We start from the raw sequence: 21,532 nt of genomic DNA, 5'->3' as shown, positions 1-21,532 counted from the left end.
ACGGCTTGTTGTGCTTTTAAATCTCTCTTTTAGTACTCTCACGGTACTTTGATTTCATACACCGATCAGTATGCTCAGTGTTGCTTCATGTCCAACACTAATATGTACATGTATTTGCATCGCTTTGACCGTTCTCTGTAGATCCCACCCTCTACCACACCATGTTTGGTTGATTACGTACAATGTTCGCGTGTTATTGGTCAAACGATTATTACCTTCATTAAGTATGATAACAGGAAACCAAAGCCAAATCCTGAATATTTTTGGCAATATAGTAATCTTGGCCAGGACGTGTCCTGGGAAAATTGCACGTTTGGTCACCCTAAAAGTGTAAAATGGGTGCATGTTTAGCTCTACATTCTTACTTTTATAGCCCTGTGGGTCTTTGTGAGACGTATGAAAACATATGTGACACATTATAAAAGTAGATGTGTTTTTGTGTGTTTGTTTGCCAGTTTCCTGCCATAGGTCTGTTCATGGCAACATTGGGCATTGGTGTGTTTACACCACACATATAGTTGTAGATCAACTTGATATTTAAAATGTTTTGTTGCTTTATATATAAGTCTTAGAACAATATTTCAAAATTGAGTTAGTGGAGTATGTACATTTTTTTTCTAGTTGTGCTTGCCCAGGTCTCTGACTCGGCCTATCAAACCAATATCAAACAGATTTAAAACAATTTTTTTTTCTTCAGTGAAATATGAGTTAAAATGACACATTTATGGTTTGGTGGTATTAACATTTAAGCCTTACTTGTGAGGTCTTGAGGAAAAAGAATACCAAAAAGTTTAAGAAACACTGTTTTATATAATATCTGAGATGCTTTGTACTAAGTAAGAGTGATTTGTGTTTTCTCGCTGTGTTTCTTGTTCATGTCAAGTGAAGATGGGCCACATCTTTGAACAGTTTTATTAAAGAGCAAGAACAGACACTGAGCAAACCCGGGGACAAATCTGCTTTTATTTAAACACAATATGCAAGGGTTTTATTAAAAAGTTCCAACTTCTTTCCTACTTTCTAGCCCTTTTCTCTTACTCTGTTTGCTTTTCTCAAGCCTTTGGAAGACATTGTGTCTCCTCTCTCTAGCTCCGAGCATGGCTTTATTTGTCAGCTTCTATTAGAGTGCAGGCAGGTTTCAAACAGCATCAAATAAAGAAATCTGCCAATCCAATGTCTGGCTGTCTTCTCTCCCTTTTGCATAAATTTCGCTTCTCACAAAATTCTTACTTCAAAACATTGAGACAACACACACTTTTGAAATTACACAAAGTTCATGTCCAGAAATGCTCTGGCTTAACCTCAAGTCAAAACAGTCTTGCGTAGATCTTCAGGTGCTGAATGGATTGCATGAATGTAATGCCAGTTAGGGAATAAGAAGCCCAGGATTAGTTCCATTTTGGTGGATGGAGGATGTAGGGTATATATATAGCTGATTAAGTCATCTGGACCAGCAGACTGGATCATCAGTTCACGGAGGTTGTCTTGTCTCAGCTGATCAAACGCAGCACAGGCTGCATGCTGATGTCCTACACATAGTTCTTGACTCACTGAAAATGAACATTAGATTAGATTAGATTAGATTAGATTCAACTTTATTGTCACTGCACATGTAGGTACAAGGCAACGAAATGCAGTTAGCATCTAACCAGAAGTGCAATAAGCAGTAAGTACAGAATAAAGGTCTATAATATGTACAATAACTATACAGGTAAGTATTATGGACATAATTTACAGATATTAAATACTATAAGCACGATATACAGATAGGTGTACTATGAACATATTATACAGATGGGCTATGTAAAAGTGTAAGTACACTACAGGCAGAACTATGAACATAATTTACAGTATTGCAATGGACTGTAAAGTGCATAGAAAAAAAATATTTCAATGTGCAAATGGATTATACATTGTTCCTGGATGAACAGGCAGTAGTGCAAGTAATAACAAGTTACTTTTTGCTTGTTGTGAGTAAATAAATAAATCAGAGTGTTGAAGAGGGGGAGGAGTCTATGTGTGGTGTGGGGGGTGTTGAGGGGTGTTGAGGGGTGTCAGAGGGCAGAGTTCAGCAAGGAGACAGCTTTAGGGAAAAAGCTGTTCCTGAATCTTGTGGTCCTTGTCCGGAGGCTCCTGAAACGCCTTCCGGAGGGGAGGAGGTTAAACAGTTCGTGGTCAGGGTGAGAGGAGTCCTTGAGAATGCTGCGAGCTCGACGTAGACAGCGTTTCTTCTGGATGTCCTCAAGAGCAGGAAGTGGTGTCCCTGTGATTCGTTGGGCAGTTTTCACCACCCTCTGCAGTGCCTTGCGGTCAGCCACTGAGCAGTTCCCATACCAGACTGTGATGCAACTGGTCAGGATGCTCTCGATCGCACACCGGTAAAAGTTCACCAGGATGGTTGAAGACAACTGGTTCTTCTTCAGTGTCCTGAGGAAGAAAAGGCGCTGGTGAGCCTTTTTGACGAGGCTGGAGGTGTTTGTAGTCCAGGACAGGTCCTCCGAGATGGTGGTTCCCAGGAACTTGAAGCTGGAGACACGTTCAACAACCATCCCGTTAATGTGGATGGGGTCATGCGTGCTTCCTTTCTTCTTCCTGAAGTCCACAATGAGCTCCTTGAGCCCCTTTCACACTGCCATTCCGGCAAATACAGGGGTAAAGTGTTCCTGTAATTGTTCCCTGGTCGCTAGATTTGGCACTTTCACACTGCCAGTGATGACCCGGTATATGTGCGTGCTTTCACACACAACCCTTGAAGATCCCGTAACGACACGTGACATCAGCGCGTGACGTGTAATGTACGAGTCGACAAAGCTTGGCACGTTATACTTTAACTGAAGCAAGCAAACGATCTCAGTGTCAGCGCGGAAAGTGAGGAACTAACTGATCTCTGCTTCATTACAGTTTGCACATGTTTTCGTCGCGAATGTTGATCTTCCTTCAAAACAGCCGGTAAAAAAGTCGCGCGATAACGCGCGTCATCACTTCGATACCGAATTAGATCTGGCTTTTGTTCACACAGCGCTCGTTCCGGATCGATTACCGCAATGTTACTATGTCCCCTACCCGGGTTCGATTCGGTAATCATTTCCGGGACGTGGTTGCTTTCACACAGAAGGCGACCAGGCAATGTTACGGGAATATTGCGGGTCCGACGTGCAGTGTGAAAGGGGCTTTGGTCTTATTGGTGTTAAGGAGCAGGTTATTGTCAGCGCACCATGTGGCCAGGTGCTGTACCTCTTCCCTGTAGGCAGTCTCATCGTTGTCACTGATGAGGCCAATCACCGTGGTGTCATCTGCAAACTTAATGATGGAGTTGGATCCATGTACAGGCTTGCAGTCGTGGGTGTAAAGGGAGTAGAGGAATGGGCTCAGCACACAGCCCTGTGGTACGCCAGTATTAAGTGTGATGGTGGTGGAGTGGTTGTGGCCTGACCGAACATGCTGAGGCCTGTTGGTCAGAAAGTCCATAGTCCAGTTGCAGAGGGAGCTGTTAATGTCCAGGTCTCCAAGTTTTGTGGTCAGCTTGGAGGGAATGACGGTGTTAAATGCTGAACTGAAGTCAACAAACAACATCCTAATATACGTGTTGTTATGGTCCAGGTGTGTGAGTGCAGAGTGCAGCACTGTGCATACTGCATCCTCTGTGCTCCTATTCCTGCGGTAGGCAAATTGGTGTGGGTCCAGTGTGGGTGGGAGGCAGTCTTTGAGGTGTGCTAGGACCAGTCGCTCGAAGCACTTCATAATGATGGGTGTGAGTGCTACGGGGCGATAGTCATTGAGGCACGTTGGGGAGGAGTGTTTTGGTACTGGCACAATGGATGTGGACTTAAAACATGTAGGCACAGTTGCTTGGTGTGGAGTTGCTTGACTTGTAGTCACTGATAATCTGGATGCCCTGCCACATGCGTCGGGGGTCAGAGTTGGAAAAGTGTTCCTCTACCTTCAACATTAATCAGCTTCTACGTGTGCCATATAATGTTTCAATTCTTAAGCCGATGTAATTGGACAGTGTGACTCAGCAAGGCTCAGGGTTGTGGCCAGGCCGATATCACAGCATGAGAAAGTCTTTAGTAGTCGTGAGAAAACTGTGTTGAGATGAATAACAACTTTGCAGCCTCTGGCAACCACACATCTTCACTTTCACAATGTTGTTCTTCTAAGAAATATTAATGCCAAGAAACTTAACAAAGTGTCAATTTGTGCCTGAGGGGGATGATCATAATCATATTAGTTGCAACCAACGCATGGTGTAGCTTGTTGTGATGGGATAGTTCAACCCCAAAAATGCCAATATTGGTTTGTTTGTCTTTTGTCTATATACTGAAACTTTGTGTTCCTCAGAAAAAAAGAAATGTATACAAATTTGGATCAACATGACAGTGTGTAAATGAAGAAGTATCCCTTTAAGATAAATTCAGTTTGTTTTGGTGTACTATGCATTTGTTTTAATGACTTTCCGTTGACCTGTTAATGTGACACACTCATGTATATGAAGCAATCAGAGTGTCACGTTGGGTGCAGCTCACAGTCATTGCCATTAGCATTGCATAATAAAGGATAGTAGACTTGGCATTTCCTGGGAATCATTTACAGTCCCATGTTTTCATACAAAAATGAGCAGATTTGAACACACACATGCACACTTCGCATGTGGGTGTGAAAGCAGCTGTGGCCTTGGCTGGGTAATACAGCTCGTCTTCTCATATTTGGGATGATCTCTTCTTATATTCTAGATCTTCTTATATTAGGGCTGTACGATTATGACAAAATAAATAGCTTTATACCATTGTTTGATGCAACTGCATGACATATTTTTATATGAAGCAATCTATCTATCCTGTATGTTTTATAGTAAATTGGCATTACTAAGTACGGTAGATACAGTAAAATTGCGTGTGTATGCTGAATGCAATTTTACTGTAAAAAGTATAGTAATAAAATACAGTTACTTAAGTAAATAAATGTCACAAAAGATGAATTCAACATTATGTGGGTGTGGCTAATTCTATTAATATTCACATTAATAATTTAAGAGCAAGTCATTTCTTAAATTCAGAATTTTGCCCAACGCTGATCAGCGATCATGTGTATTTGTGGACATTAATGTGATTTTGACTTTGTTTTGAACAATGCGACTGGAGTATTGTCTCCACCAGGACAACTTTAGAGGTTATCAGGCAGATTGGGACCAATCCTCTTATAAAACGGAGCAGTCTCAAGATGGTAATGGTACAAACTACAGTACAGGGATTAGAAGAAAAAAGAAAAAGAAAACCTTTAGTCCAGTAGCACTATCCACCCCCTGCTGCTGCTGTGCTCACTAAGTCAGATGGCTCATCCTCCGACCGAGCCATCTGACAGGTGTCCGTGCCTCAGTAGTTAACCAGTGCCGTGTGAACTGCTGTCTCTGTGTTGGCCGCTCTCGTGAGTGAACTCAATTGGGCCGAACAAACTGACATTCCGGCAGCAATCCCATTTCTGCTCTGGATTGCTGTTTTTCCACTGCTGACACTATGCTGCATGAAGTTCATTGCACATTGGGGGTACTTTACATATTCATTTCCATTTTGTGAATGCAGAGTAAACCTTAAGATAAAATCAACCTCTTCCTGACCCACATATCAAACGTTAACAAATTAATCTAACGTCTCATTTCAGCCCAGAATGGAACCACAATTATGGACAGTTCTCAATTCTTCTTCCTCATTATTTCAATTCCCCGTCTGAATCGATCTGTGCCTCACCTACATTTGCCTCCTGTCAGTCATCATAATGTGTATTAATCTCCAGCTGCCTGCTCTGAGCATGCTCCCAGCACACAGCTCTCTGGCTCATAAACAAGCCCAGGCAAAAAATGAACATCTTTTCCTCAAATTAATTGCAGTGGTGAATTGTGCATTATGCTAGCACATAGCATGTCAGGAAACTTGAGCACTGGATAAATGTCTTCAAAATAGAATCTCAGTGTAAAAATGCTTGAAGGAAACTAACCTAACCTGGTCCAGGGCTTTTTTTGCTTCCTAAGCCAGGCCGGTAATTTCTTATCTTCTACAAACGTTTTCACACACAAAAATAAATAAATAAAAATAAATAATAATTTAAACAGTTTTGTTATCATTAACTAAATGTATTAAAATATTTATGTTAATTGAAAAAAATGCTAAATTAAAATAAAATGAAAATATTAGATGAAGAAGTTAAAAACTCAGTTCTGAAATAAAAATAAAGCTAAACAGAAATATAAAACAATAACAAAAATGACAAAAACACATAAAAAGTGCTATTAAATGAATAATAAATAATATAATGATGAATAAATAATGTAATCAAAAATAAATGACTACACTACACTAAATACACAATATAATATAATAATATTATATCATTTAAATAATGATTTAATAATAATAATATAATATTAATAATTATTATTATATATTTTTTACACATATTTTTTTTCCTTCCGCAATTAAATGAGATTCATTTAATACCATGCACAAGTTCCATAGTGTCTTGTTTGTAATTTTTCGGTTTCAGAAGGGTCCCCTTGGAATGCAGAATTATATTGTCGAAGCCTTTCATACACAAACTGCAGGGACTCATTTGGGATAGAGATTTTTCTAAAGAAAAAACTCCCTGTGTAGTATTGTTTAAGCGCTTCCTGAGAGGTTCCTGTATGTTAACACTTGTGGGTCTCTCTCTCTCTCTCTTGGCAGACACGGTGCAGGAGCAGGGCCTGGATCTGGAGCCACCTGTCCGGATGGAGGAGGAGAAGGAGGTGATGGAGGAGAGGGAGGTGGATGAGAGAGTGGTGGAGATAGAACATCCTCTGCCATGCCTCAGTGAATCTGACACACAAAGAATTATCAAGGGCAGAGATCTTTTCGGATATGTCGGCATTGAGGCAGTGTTGGACCAGATGAGACGCAAAACCATGAAGGCTGGCTTTGAATTTAATATCATGGTGGTTGGTAAGTGGAGCATTGGTCTTGCTTAAGTTAGAATTTTGAACAGTTTTTTTTTCAGCAGGATATGTCAAATTTTTATTTGAACAGAAAATATAAAGCCTTTAAAAATACAAAGCCCTCAATCCTGGTTCAGAATAGTACATCGAAATGTCAAGTGGCAGGCATAACAGTTTGGTCTAAATGACATAATCTTGTTTTCTCTCTTCCTAATGTGTGAACGTTAACTCGTTTAGTTTTTACCTCATGAGCTTAGTTGGGATGTAGTGACGATTTAGCCTAGACTGCAAAGATGAAAATAGAACAGATTTGAGGTGTCAAATCAGGTGAAAAGTCCCAAGCATCAATAGTTGAGTATGGTTGTCTTTGAAGGGGGCAGGAAGACTGTTCAGCTTCTAACAGGAAGCACAGACAGGTGAAGAGGAAACGGTGCTATTGCCTGTTAAAGGAAATGTTTAAAACTCAGCTATTTTTCAGAGACTGTTATTTAGAAAAAGCTTGTTTAAAACAAATATACAAAGGTAGTAAGTAGGATGGATGATATAGCCAAATTATTCTGCAATATTTTAATATCACAAAACACGATGTGTGTGCATGTATGCATTAAAGTGATGAAACTGACAGTTAATACTTACATTTTTGCCAAGATTTGTTATACTGTTCTTTTGAACTTTTTATTCATCAAAAAAATCACGTCAAATAATATTGATATACAGAATTTTTTTTACAAATTATAAAATGTTGTATTGATTTACGATATTGATAAATGATATAGGAATATATATTTTTTTTTTCCTAGTCTTACGTCACAGATTTTATGCCAGGTTACCAACTTGGGAGCACCCTCCCAAATCCCCCTGTACATCTAGCAAGAGAGGGGGTAAGCATGCGGGAAGGAGGAGGAACAGGAGGGGGTGTTGGCTGAATGTGGGCCTTACCTAATTAAATGGCAAAGGCTATTGTTGTGCTTTCTGTGGGCTGGGAGGCAGGGCAAGACTGGAGCCGAATGTGGCTCAGAGTGTTCCCCAACTGGGCCAGCCAAGGGGATTTATGATGGCTGTAGCATCACAAATTCAAGGCCATCCAGCTCTCCAGTGAGAGCCATTCTTCCTTTCTACTTTTTTCATTCCTCTATTTTTTAAACAGAGTTGCCAGGTTTTCCTCACTCCCTTGCTTGTGCTTTCTTTGCCAAATCCTTCAAAGGCTGTGAGTCTCACGGAGCATCACAGTATCAGTCGCTGTTCCACAACGATGTCGGCAAAACAAATGAAAGCTGAAGTGTGTAGTTTCTGCACCACTGACTTCACCACTAGCTTTCTAAACTATTCTTCCAAAACGGTCTTGAAACCCCATTCCCATCTGTCTTTGTTCGGACATTCTGGTAGACCCATCCTTGGAGCGTTAAGTCTTTCCTCTTTTTTTTTTTTTTTAGAGTTATACAAATTCCCTCAACAGTCTCATTTCCATCTGAAAGGACAAGTTCGCTGAATTTAAACAGCTTTTTATTGTTACAGTGTCAGTAGTACATGTAAATGTCTCCTGTTTTGTCAGCAAAGCACGTCATCCAGTAGACTTTTGACATCTTCAAGGTTTTTGTTAAAACTATAGGTTACATTTTTGTATTCCCACCCACAGACAATTGGATCAAGCCCCAGAGCATTATGGGTGCTGAAGTTTCCCTGTCTTTTGGGCAAAAGGCAATGCCACATCCCCTTTTCTGTATTCATGTTGCACTATTTTTATTTTATTTTATTTATTTATTTATTTTACTTTCCTACTGCATAGACAGCCGAGTTTTAGTAAAAGTTTGTCTTGCCAGTTGTGAACTACCCCTTTAAATTAAGCTTTGTATTATATTGTATTGTATTTAATTTAATAAAATGGCTGTAATTCTAAATAAATAATAATAAAATAATAATAAAATGTGGATAATTTCACATTTTAGATACCCTATATACACAATATTAAACAATATTTTCACACATTTGCTAATAAATTTTAAAATAAATAAATATTTTAAAAACAATATCATATTCACACAATACTGCAGTGTTTTTTTTTCTTACACTTGTGCATAATAAACAGTTATAAGGATTAAATAATAATGACATCACTTACATTAAAACATCAGTTTTAATGTGATGTTAATCTAACAAAAAATAAAAAGATAAAATCTTTATTTATTTATTTATTTATTTTTTTATAAATCCCTGATAAATGTAGCTGAAGTTGATGAAATACTCACTTAAACTCAATTAATACACTTCAGCCTTAAATATGATCCACTCAAAGTGTGTGGGAATGATATTAGGAGAAGATATGACAATAACAGTCTTCACCTGTTCTCATTTTGGCTACTTGGATGCTTTTCACCTCTCTTTTCAGAGCAGCCTAAAACCTGTTTGATAGTGAGCAGATCAAAGGCATGTTAAAGCAGATCAATGTTGTGAAGAATTCTGCAGAGCACAAACAGCTCTGATCCAGCGCTCACTCCCCCAAAAGCTGGCTCTATTACATTTGGCCTGTGCAAGTTTCTTCCTTGGCTCAGTGAACTGCAGAGGTTACAGTGTTAGTATTGTGGTAGGTATGGTGGTGCTTTCCATGCCTGCTACTCTGGACATGCATCACAGGTGAACAGCTCTCTCCCTTTCCCGGTAGAGGCAGGTGTGGAAATGGTGGAAGAAAAAAGGGAGCAAGAAAGATCTGTTTAACTCACTCTCGAAGCACCATAGAGCTATTGATAAATCATTTGTTTTCTCCCTTTAATGTAGTGCAAGGGACTTTTATTTTGAACATGGAATGTTTGAATTTAAAACACTAATGGTTTATGTACATCTTGTGTTTGTGTATTTCACTTTGGCCTTGGCAGCACATTTTAGAGCACAAGGGTGTGTTTGGGAACGTTAGCATGTATTAGCTAGCATGACATGACAGTGAATGCAAACTTGACAAGATTACAGGAAAAGGAGGAATTGTGCGAAAGCAAGATATACACAACAGGATGAAACCGCAGGAATGGAGGAAATGTTCCCTACAGGATTTGTTTGGTGTGCTACGTTCGCCTGTCCACATTTTCCTGCCTCGGGTGCTCTTATCCGAGAGTCGCACACACATATGGGAGCACTTGGAGTCTGTTGGTCTGTGTAGTTTGTACTATGTTGTAAAGGTCAGGACCTTTTTGTAGCCTCTGGGCTTAAACTGCTGTGAGTCTCCAAGTTTCCCATAAGTCAAATAGCAGTCTGCTCCCAGATACGAGTTTAGCGTATTCTGACATTTTTAATGCAGTCAGTACATTCAGCTTTGTTGTTGACCTCAAGTCAATGGGGCTTTGTAGATATTGTGTTCTAAGAGAAGCTTTATAAATTCAGTTGTGCTTCAAAGTATCTCAGAGGATTTGAAATGCTCTTGAAAAGCCAACTGGAGTTAAACACATGTGACAAGGTAAAATTATTACCGGAACTTGTAACAAGTTTCATGTGTTTGTGGTAAATGACATTTTTTTACAATGTAACACTTCTGGGTGAGTGTGTCAATATATGACTCAGGCAAGCACCTGACTGGGTCTAGCCTTTATTCTTTTCACATTATCTCAGCATCAGGTGTTGTTCGGTTGCGTCAATGTTTCTTGCTTGCACATTATTCCTCCACCGATGCAGATGTAACAATGCCCTTGTTGTCCTGAGCAGCTCAAACCAGCTTCCATGCTTAAAAAAAGTACCTAACCAGCACATACATTTTTTTTTTAAAGGGGTGTATTAAAATACTCTAAATAGTGTCACTACTGAATATACACCTTGCAAAAACCTAGTTTATAATAATATTTTTGTAATCATTTGATTATATATATTTTTTAATTTGTTATTTTTCATTCAAATTAAGTTGTGTATATGTAGTAGATTGTGATTGACACAAAAGAATGATGATCAGGCCAACATAGATAAGTATAGAAATTCTATATTGAATTAAAAAAAAACTGTATCGGATTGGATCGGTATTGGCAGATACTCAGAATTTTCAGTATCGGATCGGATCGGTTCTGAAAAATTTGGTATTATTGCATCCCTAAGATTAAGAATCGGTTAGGGGAATCAAATCCTCTCGTTCCCTCCCATATAGAACAGGTACAGTATGTGTGATTACACTGAAGACTCAAGGAAGCCCTGCTTTGCTCAGGAATTGTCTGAACTGGTAAATCAAATAGGCCCAGGAGGATACACAACGTGGGATGTCAGTTCCTCATAAATTTGCCTCCCATGGTAAGAGGCCATGGCGTAAATCCATCAAAGCCTCTGCTGAGGTGGGCAATGATTTAGGAGCCAGATCTCCCTGCAATGCCGTCTATCTCTGTCAAATCGTTTCATCTGTTGGCAGCTTCTTGAGGCATCCAGGCTTCTCAACAGGTAGAAACGGAGCAGTGAGAGCGATTAGAACATTTCCCACCCCTGCCCTGCGTACAGGAAGCTGACCGGTGGGCCCGAGGGGCCCTCTAAGCAAGACAGAATGCATAATGCCCATCATCAGCACTCAATACTAAGCAGCTCACATTAACAGAGCACATGTCCTTTGAGGCGATGAAGGTGGCCCCATAGATTTACCCTTATTTGTGTGAATTGAGATGGCCTTGATAAGGCTCCCTCTCTGGTAATAGCTTCCTCCCTCTGATCTGATCTCCGTGAGGACTAGTGTGAAAGAGTCATTAAGTGGAAAAGCTCCCCAAAGCTCCCGGCGGTGTGGTGTTGTCAGTGTGTTTGGATACCCACCAGATAAGATGCTAAAGCACTTTGCTTTGGCTTGACCTGGTCCTATTACATCACTGGTGATTTGCAGTATCCAGGGCTTATGTAAACCCTGGTGGGCTGCACTGCCTGGTCATGTGATACTTTCTGCCATCTTATCTGTGTGCAGTAATAAAATTTAATCCCCCCTGCTAACGCTACGCAAAGGTCGTCCTGCAAATAAACGTGCCCAGGGTCTGCTACATATGCAGTTAATAGTACTTTACTGCAGTTTACAAACAAAAGCCATTAAATCTGTTCTCGTTTTCATTGACAGGTCAAAGCGGTCTGGGGAAGTCAACGCTCGTAAACACACTCTTCAAATCCAAGGTCAGCAGGAAGTCCTGCACTCCTAATTATGAGGAGAAGATCTCGAAAACTGTCCACCTGCAATCAGTCAGCCATAGTGAGTATTGAATGCTTCTTTCTTAACAGCTACCACATCACACACCCGTAACACCCAAGAGCTCAAGGTTTTCCTGTTTTGCACAGCCCTGTTTGCCCCTGCTGGTAATATTATAACTGCACCATTTGAACCCAGTAAACATCTTTGAACATTGATGATCTTTCACAATTGTGCTTTTGTCCCAAACAATCATGAAAGTGCAATTTGTCAATAGCTGTGTCCCAAATGAGGTACTTTCAATATACACAATGCTATGTAGTGTATTCATTTCATGGTATGTTCAAGTCCTCATGGGAAGTTCATATTTATAAGTTGGGAAGCTGTAATTATGACATCAGTTGCATTCAGAGCAAGATGGCAAGAAAAAAAAATACAGCAAAATACCTTTTTTAAAGCACTACTACTAAAGAAGGTGTGTCTTTGCTTTGTTTTTATTCAGCTTTATGAAGCTGCTGTCAAATCGTGCTGTTATTTATTAATTTATTGTAATTTAACAATACTATACAATTTTGTACATGCAACTAAGCTAGTTCTATTGTAAATAAAAAAAGTATTTTTTTCCCGCTCTGACAAGAATTGTTTGCACCATGCGAGAAGTAGAATACCTTATAGGTTTTTATTAACATTTGCTGTTTTTTTATTTTAAAGGATATGATGCTTCACAGCTAATACTGATAGCTTTAGCATGTTTAGCCCCTCCTCTTCTGCTACATGGGAAATCTGCTGTGCATAAAATGGCCACATTTATTTTGTAGTTGAGGAAGTGTACTGTTAATTTGGCCACACCAAATTAAAATCCCACTCATTTGTGCATTTGGAATAATTGTTATTTTCAGTGTAGACTGGCTAGAAATGCGACGCATTAAGTAAGGGATAATGTACAGTATTGTTCAAAATAATAGCAGTACAATGTGACTAACCAGAATAATCAAGGTTTTTCGTATATTTTTTTATTGCTACGTGGCAAACAAGTTACCAGTAGGTTCAGTAGATTCTCAGAAAACAAATGAGACCCAGCATTCATGATATGCACGCTCTTAAGGCTGTGCAATTGGGTAATTAGTTGAATTAGTTGAAAGGGGTGTGTTCAAAAAAATAGCAGTGTGGCATTCAATCACTGAGGTCATCAATTTTGTGAAGAAACAGGTGTGAATCAGGTGGCCCCTATTTAAGGATGAAGCCAACACTTGTTGAACATGCATTTGAAAGCTGAGGAAAATGGGTCGTTCAAGACATTTTTCAGAAGAACAGCGTACTTTGATTAAAAAGTTGATTAGAGAGGGGAAAACCTATAAAGAGGTGCAAAAAATGATAGGCTGTTCAGCTAAAATGATCTCCAATGCCTTAAAATGGAGAGCAAAACCAGAGAGACGTGGAAGAAAATGGAAGACAACCATCAAAATGGATAGAAGAATAACCAGAATGGCAAAGGCTCAGCCAATGATCACCTCCAGGATGATCAAAGACAGTCTGGAGTTACCTGTAAGTACTGTGACAGTTAGAAGACGTCTGTGTGAAGCTAATCTATTTTCAAGAATCCCCCGCAAAGTCCCTCTGTTAAAAAAAAGGCATGTGCAGAAGAGGTTACAATTTGCCAAAGAACACATCAACTGGCCTAAAGAGAAATGGAGGAACATTTTGTGGACTGATGAGAGTAAAATTGTTCTTTTTGGGTCCAAAGGCCACAGGCTGTTTGTGAGACGACCCCCAAACTCTGAATTCAAGCCACAGTACACAGTGAAGACAGTGAAGCATGGAAGTGCAAGCATCATGATATGGGCATGTTTCTCCTACTATGGTGTTGGGCCTATTTATCGCATACCAGGGATCATGGATCAGTTTGCATATGTTAAAATACTTGAAGAGGTCATGTTGCCCTATGCTGAAGAGGACATGCCCTTGAAATGGTTGTTTCAACAAGACAATGACCCAAAACACACTAGTAAACGGGCAAAGTCTTGGTTCCAAACCAATAAAATTAATGTTAAGGAGTGGCCAGCCCAATCTCCAGACCTTAATCCAATTGAGAACTTGTGGGGTGATATCAAAAATGCTGTTTCTGAAGCAAAACCAAGAAATGTGAATGAATTGTGGAATGTTGTTAAAGAATCATGGAGTGGAATAACAGCTGAGAGGTGCCACAAGTTGGTTGGCTCCATGCCACACAGATGTCAAGCAGTTTTAAAAAACTGTGGTCATACAACTAAATATTAGTTTAGTGATTCACAGGATTGCTAAATCCCAGAAAAAAAAAATGTTTGTACAAAATAGTTTTGAGTTTGTACAGTCAAAGGTAGACACTGCTATTTTTTTGAACACACCCCTTTCAACTAATTGCCCAATTGCACAGCCTTAAGAGCGTGCATATCATGAATGCTGGGTCTTGTTTGTTTTCTGAGAATCTACTGAACCTACTGGTAACTTGTTTGCCACGTAGCAATAAAAAATATACTAAAAACCTTGATTATTCTGGTTAGTCACATTGTACTGCTATTATTTTGAACAATACTGTACATCCAGACAGTTGTTCTCGCAGAATAAACCCTGACAGGGTGATTAGGACCCCAATGACAATTTAAACAATTGTACTCTATTTTGAATCGCATTTTAATATGTTATTATCTAAACAAACGCAAAGCTTCCACCAATAAAAAAAATAGTTCAAGCAAGAGTACAGTGCCGACTGCTGTTACCTGGACGAGCCTGAGTTATTAGGTTTTACCGGTTATTATCCAGGGGTAACATACCTCATAATGTCGCGACTGACCAATCAGAATCAAGTATTCCACAGAGCCCTGTAATAAGCCTGGTAAACACATGGTGTTTCACATCAATTAGATGACGTGTTACAGAGTGTTGGTCTGAGTGATTTCTGAAAGGATGGAAGGATTAAAGAAGAATGACATCTAGACAGAACAAACTGGAGTCTGCTCAGTGTTTTGTAGGGTTTGACTTAGAAAAGGGCCAGTGTGATCAGAGAATGATCTCTGAAAGGAAAAAGAAATGAAAAAGCCTACAAGGGGGATGGATTAGAAGAGATCAATCACACAACTTCAGCTCTTGAGACCGGGCCTCAGCTGTCATTATGAGCTCTCTTTCAGAGAGAATGACAGAGGAAGAATGCGCAGGGGACGTATTTTATCCCAATGGTCAGGAGATGACTGTTGCTCTAATGGAGGCCACCACTTATGCACGGCGTCTGGCTCAGCTGTGTGAGTGAATGAATTGCTTGTTTGAGCAATGTGCCGTCTCTGTCTTGCATACTTCCTTATAAATCAATAACAATCAATAGAGACTTGGGTTCTTCTATCCAAACAGGAAGGTGTGCTTTTGTGAAGATGTGTAGAATTAATTTTCATTCAGGCTTGTCTTTGCAATGAAGCAAAGATTGTTTGGAATGACCTTTGCTACTTTGCTTTTGAGGTTAACTGTGGATTGTTTCACTGATTTTCTTGACTCTACTTGAAGATTGTTTCACTGATTTTCTAAATATTATTTGTATTTAAATACATTTGAAAAAAATCTAATGTATTTTGCATTTAAACATTTAATCTGAGTATCTTTGAATTTTCAAAATACATAAGGTATCAATATCCTTATTAGACTGCTGATTTCCTGCAGGGATGGGCAGCATTTCAAATACATGTATTTGAAAAACTATATTATATTTTATAAAAACTTATAAAAACTCAAAACTTTTCAAAACTTTTTGGAAGATTTACTAAAAGTAAGCATTAAGCCCAAAGTATACTTAATACTTAATTTTGACGTGAACAATTAGCATGCAGCATATCCTTTCAAAATATACTCCATCAGAATGTACGTGCGAACAATGTAAAAAATATGGGAAATGATAATATGCAATAAAAACAGATAAATAAAAAAAAACCTCCAAGACCATGTTTTCAGCTATACAAGGGTGCTGCTCCATTTTATACTGAGCAGAGAAAGCTGAACTGTATATCACGCAGAGAGATGCACAGACTTTCAAACATCCCGCATACAGCAATGAGAAAGCAATGAATCTCCATTTTGCTTCTGGTGGCGCCACCATGCTTCGTTGGAGAGAGGCGTGAAAGGCAGATGCCGTAGCCAACTTCACTAGTCCTTTAAATGAAAGTATTGTTTGAGTGTGTGTGTGTGTGTGTGTGTGTGCTTGCCCCCAGTAGTTAGTGTAGTCTTGCCCCCAGCTATCCATCTTCATTTCTCACTTTAGACTGTCTGACAAGAGTCTAACAAATACAAAATTTGATAGTGGTCCTCTGTTTCTTGTATTCAAAAATACCTCAGTAGGACAAGTAAAGAAATCATGCTTCCTTTTGCTGGTTTGCAAAGGCCTGTAATACTGCAAAAACAAGACTAACAATAAAAAAATATATATGGTATTGCACTTAGGGATATGCCGGTTTCAGATTTTCCTGTCTAATTGCTCATGCTTTCATCACGGTAAATTGTATCATCACGGTATTGAAATTTAGTTTAAAAAAAGTGCTCAAAATATAGTATAATGTAGTATAATAGGTTAAATAACTTTTTTTCTTATAACAGAAATAACTGAGCATTTAAATAAAATAAAGCAATACAGAAAAATATATAAAGTTAAAAGATTTCCACTGATTAAAGTGCAAAAGAACTATAAAGACCAGTAGGTATCACTTTACAGTCTCATTAGTTAGCCATTAACATTCACAATGAGCAATAGCTACATTTGCTACAGAAGTTATTAATCTTTGAATTAATTTATGTTAGTTCATTCAATAATACAGTTGCAATTTTACATTTTAACAATGTGTTATTAAATATTGGAATACCTAAGATTAATGAATGTTCAGATGAATTTTTCATTGGCAGTTTATGTTAAACAATGAATTAACTAATGTTAAAAATGAATCCCTGATGTAATGTGTGAATTAACAATAAAAAAAAATCAAAGCACTTTCAAAATATATCTATGGCATGTTGTAGTCCAGATAAAATAGCCTATTGTCTTAATACTTTAAGTATTTGGCACTATGATAGCAAATACACAAATCTGAATGGCTGTTTAAAATGATTTAAATATGTTTTAGAAAGTAGAGCAGCTGGTTTATTTATGGGGTTTCCAGGGTAAGGACTGCACTGTCTACAGTTAGCGCCATCTGCTGTCAAAGAGTGAATGTGCTTTCATTCAGCGCGTCTCTCACCTGTTCTTCACGTGTGCTTCTCATGCGTGCTTGTTTACATCAGAGCACACACGCTCTTTCAAGCAGCATACAGAGGTGTTGTGCATTTTGACCAGTTGATGGGAATAGTATTCTTAAAATGCATTCCAAATTCTAAATGATTTGTAATATATAATTATTTGCGGTATTTATAAGTGCCCACGATAATAATATAGTGCATATTCATTACCGTGATATATCACATCAGCGAATACCGTCACAAGTCTAATTGCACTGTTGTCTAATAACCCTTGCTATTTTCATCTGGGTCAGAAGTTTTTGGAGTTACCCATGTTATCTAGTTTTAATGTAGTTATCTAATCTAAATCACAAATCTGCCCAATAGAATGACCTACAAGTTTACATCTACATTACAGATGTAGAGAGAAAATAATCTACTGATTCTGTCACTGGATGCTGTGAGACACCGAATTTAGTTTTAAGTGTCAGTCAATTGCTGTGCAAAGGCCTTTGCTGGGCTTGGTCGCTAGCATAGCCGGCTATGTTAATTGCCATGGTTTCTACTTGACAGCAGAAATGTATGAAGACCACCGAACTTTGCCCTCAGTCTTGATATGGGCACAGAAATATCCAATTACAAAACCCTTCGGAGAGTTCACGCAGAAGCTTGGGTGTTGTAACAGCCATGTGTTGCAGGTTTCATAGCCGCTATGCTAAACCTCTCTCCTTATTCCTTTAGTTTGCTGCCTACTGGTTTTAAAATCAGTCATTTGATTTTGCTTTCAGGGAAATTTTTAGACCTAGATCTGCTTGTTGATCTCTCTTCTGTTTCTGACTTCCCTTTGACGGGTTTTTAGATATGAAAATGTTAACCTGCGTCACACTCTTTTTCACAACAGGTTTGCGTCTTTGCAGCTTTCACTTCAGCTAGCCAAAGGTCAAATTATTGAAATCTGTATTTAGATGCAAAAACTTTCATTTCCTGTATTTCCGTGCATCAGAATCTTCACAGCTGCTGCCCCAGTATATTACTTTAATCCAAAATCTTATAAGAGCTTTGGGAAGTGTTCTGTGTAAGATCGAGAACAAGTGTTTTTAGCATATCTGTGTCATTGCAACCAGTTGTAGCTGCATCTGCTGTATCTCTGTCCTACCACAGCCAAACCTCATTGCTCACAGACCTCTCAAAACTTATGGCCCAGTAGTTTATAAATGTTTGACATGCAGAATGAAAGAGAGGGCGGATAAGAGTAAAAGAGCTGGAGAATCTGGGTGTGCTGTTTCTTAACAAAAGAAGATTGACGATAAGGCGGTTCAGCTCGTGACTTCCTGAGATATCCCCATGGTTCAGGAGACACCCCTCACTGCCTTCTCAGCGTAGCACAACGTAAACATTACAGTGAATGAGAGTGTCCTGTTCCTCTTCGTTTTTTTATATGTTAGCCTTCAGAAAAGCGAGTCCATAGAGCTCAACACAAGATGTAGATAAGGATTTTAAGAATTTTTTGATAAATAGAATAGTTGATTAAAACTATTAAATTGTTTAAACAGAACTTCAGTACCTACATTTTGAATGGTTGTGTAGGAATGTATGTATGTGTGTGTGTGTGTGTGTGTGTGTGTGTGACTGTCATATTGTGACAATTGTATTATCTAAAAAAAAAATGACCAAAAAAATAACTGATACCTCCAATCCTCCCAGCAATAAGTTGTAATATTTAGTGAAGAAAAAATTTAGAACGTTCTGTCTAGATTGTAATTAATGGTGCATTTTTGTTTCCTAGCTACCTTTTTCTTCTTCCTTAGAGATCATTTCAGTGTAAATATAACCTTTTGCAAATACTTTAAAAAGGTTGGAAGAAAAGACCTGTTCTTGTATTCTCTATCAAAATGACAAAACTACTCCTTGTGTTACTGCTAAACTATTAAATTGCCTCTGCACTGTCTGATTTGAGACATTTAATCTAGCAGATGTCTTGCTATCCCTTGCTTCCCAAGCAGTTTTATCTTTCTGAAGTGCAGGCCTATGGAAAACAAGGAGTACCAAAGTCTCAGGGTGCCTGACACCTCCACACACTACAAAGCTGCCCAGTGGCCCTCACGGCCTGTGGAAAGAAAGCTGGCCTGTAGACTGACCGCCAGGGGAGATGAGTGTTACACAAACCCAGCCCACCCCCCAATTCTCAAAGACTACACAGTGTAGAAACTGAAGTGGCGGGCTGCTCAATGCCACCATTCAGCTGTACTCCCTCCATGTGGGTGAATATGGAAAGAACTAAGCCCTGCTTTGTAGCTGAGTCATGCCAAGAGAAGCGTATGTGTTTCCATTAGCTGATCATGAGGGGGTTTTCAATGATTGGCCCACCAATCCAAAAAACAAAAAATCGACCATCATCAGATAGGGTTATAGCACTTTGAAATGCATAAACTGGAGTGTTGACTGACAGTTTAATTTTTCCTCGTTACAATCTCGTCATATTTTCCTTGATTGCCTCATCCAGAAGGATTAATGTGATGATGAGTTAACCGCAAATGTCAATCAACCAATGCCAGGGATACAGTAGGGGTCCCTGCTTGCACTGACAGCTTATTAGAACCTTTTAGCAGGCTGATTTGCATGCTTGCAGCATTATATCAGGCTGAAAAAAAAAAAAAAGCTCAGGGTCTTCAGTGTACTATTTATGTTTCTGGAAAAAGAAAGTGAAATACTTGTCAACTTACTCTCCATTCAGTCTGCTGTGGATCCATCTAAAAAAAAAATTCTTCCTTCCCCTCTTTTACTCTAAAACTCTTTATTGTCTTGTTATTTTCTAGTCATCGAGGAGAAAGGGGTGAAGATGAAGCTTACAGTAATTGACACCCCTGGATTTGGAGACCAGATCAACAATGAGAACTGGTGAGAGCAACATTTTAAAGCTGAGACCACATTTAAATTGTGGTATTCAAAATCTAATTTAATATTGGACATAAACATAGTTTTAGAATTATGTATCATTTAAAAATACAGTTAAAATTAAGATACTTTACTATTTCTAGGTCGCTAATCGAAAGAACTTAAAAGTATATTTGTGGCTGTCATTTCTTGCTTGCACTGAAGAACAGGAAGCTCTTTGGGTCATTATATAATCACGCTGGAGAATATGATTATCAGCCTTCACACAGAACCAAATCTAAAAGATATCCTGAAAATCATGATGATTCAACCTTTTATTTAAATTATGTTGATAATACCATTGTCACTATCTCAGGCTTTTGGACCTCACTATAGCGATTAAGAGAGCTCTGTGTGAGATATATTCTTTAGTAACTAGAGAGCATTTTGGCATAGGCTTTACTGTTAAAGTAATTATTTATTTTACACTAAAAGCATGGCTTAGTGGTGTTCAGATTGAACTTAAGAATATGTTGTTAATTGTGATGTTAATCCTTTCCTGTGTTTCTTTTCTTTAAATTTTTTTTTTTATCAGCTGGGAGCCCATTGTACAATATGTCAATGAACAGTATGAAAAATACCTGAAGGAAGAGCTGAATGTCAACAGGAAGAAAAGAATCCCTGACACCCGTGTTCACTGCTGTGTCTACTTCCTGCCAGCCACTGGACACTGGTGTGTGGCAACTTCCTGCACACAGCATATGTGTTAAAATGCTGTCTGTCATATTTGTATGACATGGTTTCGTTTGAAAATTTCCGGGGTCTTAGTTTGGAGATTTTTAACCCACTAACCAAGTGAGAGTTTGTGAAAAATCATTATTTTGGCAGCAAAACATATTAATCTCCTTAATGAAAACAGTCTGACAGCTGTGACATAATTGCTGTTTTGCTTATAGTTTTTTTTAATGCAGTGGACCTTAACATATGGACATAATTTGTAAATCATTCTACATTTTAATATTTAATGTTTAATTTAAATATGCACTACCATTGGGGTCAGAAAGATTATGTTGTTAAGTAATCACGTTTTTGAAGAAGTCTCTTATGCTCACCAGGGTTGCATTTATTTGATAAAAAAATACAATAAAAACAGTAATATAATTACCATTTAAAATAATAATTTTCTATTTTAATATGTTTTAAAATATAATTTATTCATGTGATGGCAAAGCTGAATTTTCAGCATCATTACTCCAGTCTTCAGTTTAACATGATCCTACAGAAATCTTTCTGATATGATGATTTGCTGCTCAAGAAACGTTTCTTATTATTGTCATCATTACTAATCATTT

General features: G+C 38.4%; 1 protein-coding gene across 3 annotated transcripts in view; it reads left to right on the top strand.

Annotated features, from left to right (window-relative positions):
- Positions 1–21,532, top strand: part of LOC113042962 (neuronal-specific septin-3-like) — a 59,688-nt gene that overhangs the window by 32,997 nt on the left and 5,159 nt on the right. For all 3 annotated transcript variants that reach the window (XM_026202008.1, XM_026202019.1, XM_026202012.1), the window contains 4 exons: positions 6,717–6,971; positions 12,018–12,146; positions 20,123–20,204; positions 20,776–20,913. In XM_026202008.1, the coding sequence (XP_026057793.1) occupies positions 6,717–6,971; positions 12,018–12,146; positions 20,123–20,204; positions 20,776–20,913 (604 nt within the window). The remainder of the gene's footprint in view (positions 1–6,716; positions 6,972–12,017; positions 12,147–20,122; positions 20,205–20,775; positions 20,914–21,532) is intronic.

Source organism: Carassius auratus, chromosome 3 (genome assembly GCF_003368295.1).
Source record: "Carassius auratus strain Wakin chromosome 3, ASM336829v1, whole genome shotgun sequence".
Taxonomy (NCBI): Eukaryota; Metazoa; Chordata; class Actinopteri; order Cypriniformes; family Cyprinidae; genus Carassius; species Carassius auratus.
This window is presented reverse-complemented; position numbering and strand designations above follow the sequence as displayed.